Raw genomic sequence first — 11,473 nt, forward strand, 5'->3', positions numbered from 1 at the left:
TTTTTGGACAAAAAATATACAGTTTATGTCAATTAGTGAAAAAATATCTCCCAATTGGGTAAGAAAAAAAATCTTGAAATAAGTTTTTTTTTTTTACATTTCATTCAAGAATTATTTTCTCACCCCATTGGCAAACTATACAATACTTAAATTGTATATTTTTGTCTAAAAACTACATTTTTTTCTTAGGTAATTTTGCTCTTCAAGAAAATTTTGTTTTTAAAATTTTTTGACATTTCTACTGAAACCAAGACAAAAATACTAAGAAAGTCACTTTTTTGCAGTGTAGTGAGCTAGCATACTATTATAATAACCTGAAACAGAAACAACTTAGGAATTTACAGATGGTGAACTAAAAAATTCAATGGCATCATCTAGTGGCTAGCAGTGGAAATATTTACATTATAAATGTAGTGTTTACAGCAGGGGTCACCCCAACCCTGTTTCTGGAGATCTACTGCAGTTCCCAATCATGGTCCTCGAGCACCCCCTCCCAAAAAGTCTCAGATGTCTCCTTATTTAAAACACCTTCCAAAATGGTAAACGTGTCTCCCTAACAAGCTGATGAGCTAAATCAGGTGTGTCCAATAAGGAGACATCCAAAACTTTTTTGGGGGGGTGGTTGAGGACCAGGATTGGGAAGCACTGATCAACTGCATAATTGCTTGCCATTTTTTAAAGGAGTCATATGATCTGATTTCATGTTTTACTTTTTTAGAGTGTTACAGATTCAGGTTCGTATTGATCAGGATCTGTAACGGAACCCCTCCGAAGTCGGCAGCTCCGGTCTGGATCCGTTGCGGATCAGCCCTGGAGCTTATTGCTCTTAGGGAAAGACGATATTAACTCCTGACTTTCACTATTGCTTTGGAAGCTAATCTTTCAAACATTGTAAGGAGCATCACATTTCTGTCTACGCAATTGCGGTATTCGGCCAGTCATAACGCACTAGATAGTTGGCCAATCGGATCACACCGTGCTTTCTCAGAATGATGAGCTTTGTACAAATCAAAAGCAGGGCATAGAGGAGCAACAATAATGTACAGGTTTTTTTTACCATAAATCACAGCAAATACACAAAATAATGTGCTTTTAAGCCAGAGTATTGGCCCTTTAAGGAAGCCATTGAAACGCTTGATGAGCAGGTGTTCAGGTGTGCTTGACTGGGGTTGAAGCTGAACTTTACAGGACAGAGCAAGTGGCTGTCAGTACCGCGGTGTAACTCTCACAGTGTAGCGTTGTGGTTGTAGCACTAGGCCGAAGCGTCCCTGCAGGTCTGGTAAAGGAGCTCCTGATGGCACGCTGAAGTTAAACCTCTGCAAGAGACAGCTGATAAACAGAAAGAGCTCAATTCTAGCCAGAGATTCACCCACGCACACGCGAGGTCCGGCCCCGAATGGCAGAAAACTGTCCGGAGTGATTCTCTTCCCAGATGTGTCCAGAAATCTATCTGGGGAGAGTTGAAGACATGAATTTCATCAGGAAGTTAATTTAGTCATACAGTCTATGTAGACAGTTCATGGCCAAAATTATCTACAGATTTTTCTTACCTGGTCTAAATCTGTCTGCCTCATCCCAGTGTTTGGGGTCGTGGTGGATCGCCCACATGTTCACCAGAACTCTGGTTCCTTTAGGAACTGTGTGACCTCCCAAACTGAAGGAGGCAGCAGAAAAACATCATCACACACCTCCCCCTACACACATCCTTATGACCTGCTTATACGCGACAAGGTCAGATGCCCATCATGTAAAAGCCACAGTGATTAGACGGCGTGACATCAGATATACTGGGGACAAATCTACTGTTTCAGGTTTGCGGACCTAATCGTCTTATAAGAACTTTCTGCATGGTTTGTTAGCTTTCATTTTAATTGGGTTCATGGTTACCTGGTGTCCTGCATAGCAACATGTGGAATGAGGATTGGGCTGACCGGACGGATCCGCATCACCTCGCAAACAACGCTCTCTAGAAATGGCAAACTGGACCTGTCACTCAGAGCAGGTGGGCGGTTCTTTCCTAGAACCTCATCCAGCTCATTGTGGATACGTTCCTGCACCTGCAGCACACACAAACAAACACACACACACAATAAGCCTAAAGGGTTTCACAGATGAAGCGTCTTAACCTGAGGGTGATGCAGTAAAAGCGTGTTAACCTCAGGGGATGCAGTAAAAGTTTCTTAACCTAAGGGTGATGCAGTAAAAGCGTCTTAACCTGAGGGTGATGCAGTAAAAGCGTGTTAACCTGAGGGTGATGCAGTAAAAGCATCTTAACCTGAGGGCGATGCAGTAAAAGCGTCTTAACCTGAGGGTGATGCAGTAAAAGCGTCTAAACCTGACGGTGATGCAGTAAAAGCATCTTAACCTGAGGGTGATGCAGTAAAAGCGTCTTAACCTGAGGGCGATGCAGTAAAAGCGTCTAAACCTGAGGGCGATGCAGTAAAAGCGTCTTAACCTGAGGGTGATGCAGTAAAAGCGTCTTAACCTGAGGGTGATGCAGTAAAAGCGTGTTAACCTGAGGGTGATGCAGTAAAAGCATCTTAACCTGAGGGCGATGCAGTAAAAGCGTCTTAACCTGAGGGCGATGCAGTAAAAGCGTCTTAACCTGAGGGTGATGCAGTAAAAGCGTCTAAACCTGACGGTGATGCAGTAAAAGCATCTTAACCTGAGGGTGATGCAGTAAAAGCGTCTTAACCTGAGGGCGATGCAGTAAAAGCGTCTTAACCTGAGGGCGATGCAGTAAAAGCTTCTTAACCTGAGGGTGATGCAGTAAAAGCATCTTAACCTGACGGTGATGCAGTAAAAGCGTCTTAACCTGAGGGCGATGCAGTAAAAGCGTCTTACCCTAAGGGTGATGCAGTAAAAGCGTCTTAACCTGAGGGCGATGCAGTAAAAGCGTCTTAACCTGAGGGCGATGCAGTAAAAGCGTCTAAACCTGAGAGCGATGCAGTAAAAGCGTCTTAACCTGAGGGTGATGCAGTAAAAGCGTCTAAACCTGAGGGCGATGCAGTAAAAGCGTCTTAACCTGAGGGCGATGCAGTAAAAGCGTCTAAACCTGAGGGCGATGCAGTAAAAGCGTCTTAACCTGAGGGTGATGCAGTAAAAGCGTCTTAACCTGAGGGCGATGCAGTAAAAGCGTCTTAACCTGAGGGCGATGCAGTAAAAGCGTCTTAACCTGAGGGTGATGCAGTAAAAGCGTCTTAACCTGAGGGTGATGCAGTAAAAGCGTGTTAACCTGAGGGTGATGCAGTAAAAGCATCTTAACCTGAGGGCGATGCAGTAAAAGCGTCTTAACCTGAGGGCGATGCAGTAAAAGCGTCTAAACCTGAGGGCGATGCAATAAAAGCGTCTTAACCTGAGGGCGATGCAGTAAAAGCGTCTAAACCTGAGGGCGATGCAATAAAAGCGTCTTAACCTGAGGGCGATGCAGTAAAAGCGTCTAAACCTGAGGGCGATGCAGTAAAAGCGTCTAAACCTGAGGGCGATGCAGTAAAAGCGTCTAAACCTAAGGGTGATGCAGTAAAAGCGTCTTAACCTGAGGGCGATGCAGTAAAAGCGTCTTAACCTGAGGGCGATGCAGTAAATGCGTCTTAACCTGAGGGCGATGCAGTAAAAGCGTCTTAACCTGAGGGTGATGCAGTAAAAGCGTCTAAACCTGAGGGTGATGCAGTAAAAGCCTCTTAACCTGAGGGCGATGCAGTAAAAGCGTCTAAACCTGGGGGTGATGCAGTAAAAGCGTCTTAACCTGAGGGCGATGCAGTAAAAGCGTCTTAACCTGAGGGTGATGCAGTAAAAGCGTCTTAACCTGAGGGTGATGCAGTAAAAGCGTCTTACCCTAAGGGTGATGCAGTAAAAGGGTCTTAACCTGAGAGTGATGCAGTAAAAGCGTCTTAACCTGAGGGCGATGCAGTAAAAGCGTCTAAACCTGGGGGTGATGCAGTAAAAGCGTCTTAACCTGAGGGTGATGCAGTAAAAGCGTCTTACCCTAAGGGTGATGCAGTAAAAGCGTCTTAACCTGAGGGTGATGCAGTAAAAGCCTCTTAACCTGAGGGCGATGCAGTAAAAGCGTCTAAACCTGGGGGTGATGCAGTAAAAGCGTCTTAACCTGAAGGTGATGCAGTAAAAGCGAAGGTGATGCAGTAAAAGCTTCTTAACCTAAGGGTGATGCAGTAAAAGCGTCTTAACCTGAGGGTGATGCAGTAAAAATGCTATCGTCCACAGCAGTGTTGTGGACGTGGTCTCCACACCCGCTCCAAAAGCGTCCGCTGCGGTCATGAGCACATGATCATCTGTGATGTCATCCTCCGCATCTGACCCCTTCATCTGACCAATCAGAAGAGCGTCCAGCAGATCACGTGGCTCTCCACGGGTAAGGGTCATCTGTCAGGGTCAAATGTCACGAAGATGACAAAGGTGCGTGTATAAGTGAAGTTAATGTCTAAATTAAAAAAATCTAAATATCATTAGCACAAACGTGTGAAAGTGTGAGCGCTACCTTGTGCTCCAGAAGTTTCTTGCTTAGAAGTTGATCTCTAACAGATACACACTGTTTCAGCTTGGCCAGGTCCTTGTTGGGAAAAATCTGATAAAACATCAAACATCTTTAAATTAGAAAACGATAAACTACAAGCGTACATTTCCATTTAGCATTTTGTGCTAGTTGTCATTTTGTGACTCTGCAATGCTCTACACTTGTTGAGGTTTATATGAGTTTAATCCCAGCTGATGTTAAAATCGTTTTTGTTTGTTTGTTTGTTTGTTTGTTTGTTTGTTTTTGTGAGAATATTGACAAAAACTCATCAAATTCAAAAATAAAGTAATTAAAAAATATTCTGAATTAATGTAACTGTAAATGTTTACATGGCAAAATGTCAATTATATTGTCACATAAAATGAGATGTTAAAGCAGAACACAGACTCTTAACCAGGGAAAGATGTCGACGAGTCCTCCTCTAGCAATGGTCTGGATGATGCCATCATTATAGTCCATGACCTTGAGGAGTTCAGGGTCATTGGGTTTATATGAGGAGTTGAACACCAGCCTACACACCACATTAGTCACAGCTCGCATTAAAACAGGACTGAGATCTAAACTCTGACCGCTGCAATTCTGGAGCTCCTCACAGAGACTGTCTGCAGCATCCAGAACTAAACACACACACAGAAAACATTATCATGCTTTATCATGGATTTGTATAAAACCATCATCACTGTGTGTGTGGGTGTGTACCAATGGACTGTAGTTTATTGGATCCCTCCCCAAACAATGTAAATGAAAACTGCACCAGTCGCCGATGGTTCTTCCACAGTGTATTGTAGTCTGCAAATGCAATGTCTTTCCCACCGTGCGTCAAAATATCTGTCGTGACCTAAATAAAACAGATTCGAGCATTAGTCAAGTCAAAAGTTACATATTTAAAGGGGTCATATGAAGTGATTTCCTGTTTTCCTTTGTTTTTGGAGTGTTAAAAGATGTTCATGCACATATAGGAAATTTGTAAAGTCACAAAGATTAAAGTATCAACGAGATATTCTTTCTAAAAGCGAAAGCTTATTCAAAGCTTCAAATTGTGTAAATTGACATTGGGAATTGAAAATACAGCCAATTTGTAAAAAATATCGCAAAAAAAAAAAACATTTTACGCTCGCATGAGGTGGTTTTTTTAGGCAATTCAGAAAAGTTATTTCGCAAAGCTGCAATATAAAACATTTTCATGTAACCTGATTTAAGTAGGTGTCATATAATTACTTTTTTAATTAAGATGATGTACCAAAAACCTCCTAGAAACACCTCAATACATGTCTGCTCCCAAATATACACTATATAGGCTTTCTTCCCAATAATGTTTGGATAAGACTCCTACATCTCTTTTCATTTAAAATAATCTACTATCACCTCCAAGAAACACCTATACAGCCACTCCCACAGTATGTATAAGGGATTTTCCTTGGCATTAATGTTTGGATACTCTTACGTCTCCTTCGGTTAAAATAATGCTGTGTGCTGTTAATGTGATATTACTAAACCTACACTGCAAAAAAATATTTAAGTGATTTTTTTGTGGAAAAAAAACAAGCAAAAAAATCTGCCAATGGGGTAAGCAAAAAAATCTTAAACATTTTTCTTTAACAGTAAATTGAAGAAAAATTTACTTACCCCATTGGCAGATTTTTTTGCTTGTTTTATGCACAAAATCGCTTAAATTTGATATTTTTGGTATAAAAACTAGACTTATTTTCTTGGATCGTTTTAATCATCAAGAAAAAGCATCTTAATTTAAGAATTTTTAGATATTTGCACTGAAAACAAGACAAAAATACTAAGAAAATATTTTCTTGAAAATCATTTTTTGCAGTGTACCAACATCAGTCGATGTGATGTGAATCACTTATCATGGAGGAAAAACTGTTTCAGTAACATATTATCGGTTAATGAAAAACTGCCATTTCACACTTATTTTTTGTTGACATTTAGAAAATAATGCTAATGTTTTGCACAAATCTGTAATGGAAAGCAGCGTGTGGGAAGATTTGCATAACACCACCTGACCTGACTGTATGCGCAGTTAGAAGGCGTAACTTTTATTCTCACTGTAGTATCGTTGCCTCCGCCATAGCGTGGAGATGCTGTGCTTTGGGAGCTGATATTCTAAATATGATAAGGGGCGTAACATTTCCGTCACATGCTTGAGGCATTCGGCCAACCACAACACTTATAGCTTGTCAATTAGAGTTCACGGTGCTTTTCAGAATGATGCACTGCAAAAAAATATTTAAAGAAAAAAAATTCTTAGTATTTTCGTGTTGTTTTCAGTAAAAATATTATAAATATCTTAAATTAAGATGCTTTTACTTGATGAGCAAAACGCCCAACCCCCCCCCCCCCCCCAAAAAAAAAAAATAAGTCTAGTCTTAGACCAAAAATATCAAATTTAAGTGCATTTTGTGCATAAAACAAGCCAAAAAATCTGCCAATGGGGTAAGCTAATTTTTCTTGAATTTGTCTTAAATTTATGTTTAAGAAAAATGTTCAAAAGTTTTTTGCTTACCCCATTGGCAAATTTTTTGCTTGTTTTATTCACAAAATAACTTACATTTGATCTTTTTGGTCTAAAAACTAGACTAGAACTTTTTGGGTCGTTTTGCTCATCAAGAAAAAGCATCTTCATTTAAGATATTTATAATATTTTTACTGAAAACAAGACAAAAATACTAAAAAAAAATTCTTGAAATTTTTTTTTGCGGTGTGATCTTTGTAAAAATGTATGCGTTTGAGAAAGACGTTGCATAGAGGAGCAACAATAATGTACAGTATGTGGAAATTAATGTGTTTTTTGAACCTTAAACATTGTACACCAAATACACAATATAATGTTCTTTTTGCAACGTCATATGACCCCTTTAAAACTCCTTAAACTACACTGCAAAAAATTATTTTCAAGAAAACATTTTCTTAGTATTTTTGTCTTGTTTTCAGTAAAAATATCTAAAAATTCTTTAATTAAGATGCTTTTTCTTGATGAGCAAAACGACCCATGAAAATAAGCTTTATGCATGTATATTAAAAAATTGGGGTAAGCAAAAAAAAATCTTGAACATTTTGCTTAAACACTAAATTCAAGAAAATTTTGCTTACTCCATTGGCAGATTTTTTTGCTTGTTTTATGCACAAAATCACTTAAATTTGTTATTTTTGATCTAAAAACTAGACTAATTTTTTGGGTCGTTTTGCTCATCAAGAAAAAGCATCTTCATTTAAGAATTTTTAGATATTTTTACTGAAAGCAAGACAAAAATACTAAGAAATGTTTTTCTTGAAAATCATTTTTTGCAGTGTACTTTCTCTGATCTATAATGGAAAAAAAATCGTGGAAATGTGTAAGGAACAGTCAAGTCATATTTTTCATAATCTAGTCATATTTTCAAGCAAAAATAAATAACATTTCACTACTGCAAACATAGTAAGGCCTACTTGTTTCTTCACACATTTGATTTTGATATATAAAGACAACAGGTATGTGTTCCTGGGATTAAATACATACAGACATATGTAAATGTACAGATAAACCCAATTGAGAGCTCTTCTTTACTACTCACCATCTTGGGTCGTCCAGCAAACTCTCGTCCACGCTGCAGCAGAACCTCTCTCATCAGACTCACCTCGTTCACCACCAGCGTGTAATGTGGACCCACGTACAAGCCAAACAGGGATCCGTACTTGCCGGCCAGCTGCGTAAAGAGCAGATAAGGAGGAAGAGGAGAGCGCAGATGCAGTAAACTCCCCACGACGGGCAACCTCGGCAAACACGGCACTGACACGCCGCTTCTGGAGGACCTGTGCTGTCCCAGCATGCATTTCACCAATATCAGTACCAGCAGACCAGCACAGAAACAGTAAAGCAGAGTCACTGAAGAGATGCTGGACATGGTAATACAATCCTATAGATAATAGTTTTTATAAATTTGACATTAATATACAGCTAATGTGTGTGTGTCTGAGCAGAGATAAGTGTCAGCCTGTTTTCAGTGCTATATAAGTGTTCTGATGGAGGGGAGTTGTGGGTGGATCATTATCAAAACCTTGGTTTGGAGTTGAAGGTCACAGCAGAAACCATGAAGGAGTTTGACCAATGACGAAGCACCACTGCTAACCAACATACAACTTTTCATACTGAGAGATGATTGGGTTTCATCTGAATTGGTCCACCAGCCACTGATGGATTTAACATTTACTCAACTCTTTTTCACATAGTTCTCCACAACATCTTTCATCTTGGCACAGCAGTTTAGTTTACATTCAAAATGCACTAAAATGATCAAAACACTTCATAAAAATCAGCTCATTCTACCATAACACTACAAAAGTTAGTTAGTCTATAAAACAATGACCTAAAAAACATTAAAAACAGGTAACATTAAACAATGTTTTCTTCTGTAAAACAAGGACAGCTCTTGTATGACTCCAGTATATGTATACAGAAATGAATCAGTTTGGTCCAACGGTTTTGATAACATTTAATGTTTAGAATTCAAATATATTTCAATAAAATATTTTTGTTAAAAATTGGTTTCGTTTGTTTGCATAAAATTGTAAAAAAAATTCTCTGTCTAGTTTTAGGTGCTAATATGTTGTGAAGTTCCCTTGAATGGTTCAAGGTTTAGTTAGTATAAACAGCAGAATATTTTTACTGCTGGTTTGTCCTTCAAATGTGAGGAAAGACATCTGTCTTGAATTACACACAAACATAATACATTTATATTCACTATTGAGTACAATTTGTATGTGTGTGTGTGGGGGGGGGTTGTCATATGTGGTTTACAGGAACATGAATAAGTCTATAACGACATGTTAACTGTGCTATGGTTTACAGGGACACAGGAAGTGTCCCCATTAACTGAAACTCTAAAAAAACATTCTAAATGGCACTTTTTCATAGATTAAAAACTGCCGACAGGTTTTTGTGAGATTGGGGTTAGGGACTGAGGTAGGTTAAGGGAATAAAATATAACAGTTTGTACAGTATAAAATGCATTGTGTCTATTGAAATGTCCCAGAAAATCATATATATGCCAACATGTGTGTGCATGCGTGTGTGTGTTTGTGCATGTAGATTCTGGGATCTGCACTGAGCAGATGTACTGACTCATTGAAATGTCACATATATTAATATCATTAGTCGTGAATAAATAGCCTTCAATGATGAATACATCAATCACTGCATCTGCCTTTCTTCTCCACTGCTGCTCAAAACTAAAGATAAAACATTATTTAAACACTTTACAGACAAATATTACTCTACTGCATATACTTATAGTGTCACACCAAACTATTAGCATTAAATATTAGTACATGATCCTGTCTAGGAACATGAATTATAACTTAAATCCCACAGATTTACACTGTCAGAAAAATTTGTCAAAAAATGGTCCCCAGCCATCACTGGATCGGTACCCTTTCCAAAAGTACACCTTTGTACCTAAATAGTTTATAATAGTACCCAGAGGGGCACGTTGGTACCAAAGAGTGCACGCTAGTACCTCAGAGAGGCACGTTGGTATCAAAGAGTGCACGCTGGTACCTCAGAGGGGCATGTTGGTACCTAAGAGTGCACGCTAGTACCTCACAGGGGCACGTTGGTACCAAAGAGTGCACGCTAGAACCTCAGAAGAGTGCACACTAGTACTTCAGAGCTGCACGTTGGTACCAAAAAGTGCATGCTAGTTCCTCAGAGGGGCACGTTCGTACCAAAGACTGCATGCTAGTACCTCAGAGGGGAATGTTGGTACCAAAGAGTGCACGCTAGTACCTCAGAGGGGCACGTTGGTACCTAAGAGGTGCACATTGGTACCAGAGTTCACGCCAGTACCTCAGAGGTGCACATTGGTACCAAGAATGCATGCTAGTACCTCAGAGGTGCACATTGGTACCAAGAGTGCATGCTAGTACCTCAGAGGGGCACAATGGTACCAAAGAGTGCACGCCAGTACCTCAGAGGTGCACGTTGGCACAAAAAATGCATTCTTGTACCTCATAGGTGAAAGTTGGTACCAAAGAGTGCATGCCACCACATCAGAAGTGCACGTTGGTACTAAACAGTGCACGCTAGTACCTCAATACCAAAGAGTGCACCCTAGTACCTCAGAGGCACATGTTGCTACCCTCATAGGTGCACGTTGGTACCAAAAAGTGCACGCTGGTACCAAAAAGTGCACGCTGGTACCTCAGAGGGGCACACTGGTACCTCATAGGCGCACGTTGGTACCAAAAAGTGCACGATGGTACCTCATAGGGGCACGTTGGTACCAAAAAGTGCACGCTGGTACCTCAGAGAGGCACATTGGTACCTCATAGGTGCACGTTGGTACCAAAAGGTGCACACTAGTACTTCGGAGGGGCACGTTGGTACCAAAGAGTGCACACTAGTACCTCAGAGGGACATGTTGGTACCAAAATGTGCACACTGGTACCTCAGAGGGGAATGTTGGTACCAAAGAGTGCATGCTAGTACCTAAGAGGGGCACATTGGTACATCAAGGGGGCATGTTGCTATCAAAGAATGCACACCAGTACTTCAGAGGGGAACGTTGGTACAAAAGAGTGGATGCTAGTATCTAAGAGGGGCACATTGGTACATCAGGGGGCACGTTGGTAATAAAGAGTGCACGCCAGTACCTCAGAGGCGCACATTGGTACCAAAGAGTGCAAGCTAGTACCTCAGAGGGGCACGTTGGTACCAAAGAGTGCACGCTGGTACCTCAGAGGGGAACGTTGGTACCAAAGAGTGCATGCTAGTACCTACCAGGGGCACATTGGTACATCAGGGGGGCACGTTGGTATCAAAGAGTGCATACAAGTACCTCAGAGGGGAACATTGTTACCAAAGTGTGCAAGCTAGTACATCAGAGGTACACGTTGGTACCAAAGAGTGCATGCTGGTACCTCAGAGGGGCACGCTGGTACCAAACAGACATA

The 11,473-nt window shown here is 40.5% G+C and overlaps 1 protein-coding gene across 2 annotated transcripts; it reads right to left on the bottom strand.

The window, feature by feature from the left end:
• Positions 1-993: 993 nt before the first annotated feature.
• On the bottom strand, positions 994-8,477 carry cyp17a2 (cytochrome P450, family 17, subfamily A, polypeptide 2). 2 transcript variants are annotated; one of them, XM_055188700.2, is made up of 8 exons: positions 8,098-8,477; positions 5,231-5,369; positions 4,919-5,148; positions 4,496-4,582; positions 4,186-4,380; positions 1,888-2,057; positions 1,551-1,654; positions 994-1,446 (listed from the first exon to the last, which is right to left on the bottom strand). In XM_055188700.2, exons 1-8 carry the CDS (start codon positions 8,425-8,427, stop codon positions 1,253-1,255), a joined length of 1,449 nt encoding a protein of 482 aa, XP_055044675.2. In that variant the 5' UTR covers positions 8,428-8,477; the 3' UTR covers positions 994-1,252. The 2 variants fall into 2 exon arrangements, with proteins under 2 accessions (XP_055044675.2, XP_055044674.2); XM_055188699.2 differs by having other exon boundaries at positions 994-1,450.
• Positions 8,478-11,473: the final 2,996 nt, after the last annotated feature.

This window comes from Misgurnus anguillicaudatus, chromosome 13, assembly GCF_027580225.2.
Source record: "Misgurnus anguillicaudatus chromosome 13, ASM2758022v2, whole genome shotgun sequence".
NCBI classification, from domain to species: domain Eukaryota; kingdom Metazoa; phylum Chordata; class Actinopteri; order Cypriniformes; family Cobitidae; genus Misgurnus; species Misgurnus anguillicaudatus.

What these genes read in the sequence shown, in the direction of transcription:
- cyp17a2 (XM_055188699.2), bottom strand. Translation starts at nt 8,427, where the DNA reads ATGTCCAGCATCTCTTCAGTGACTCTGCTTTACTGTTTCTGTGCTGGT. An exon ending in CAATAAACTACAGTCCATTG is followed by an intron (nt 5,149 to 5,230) that starts GTACACACCCAC and finishes GTGTGTGTTTAG; the next exon opens with TTCTGGATGCTGCAGACAGT. An exon ending in GTTGCTATGCAGGACACCAG is followed by an intron (nt 1,655 to 1,887) that starts GTAACCATGAAC and finishes TGCCTCCTTCAG; the next exon opens with TTTGGGAGGTCACACAGTTC.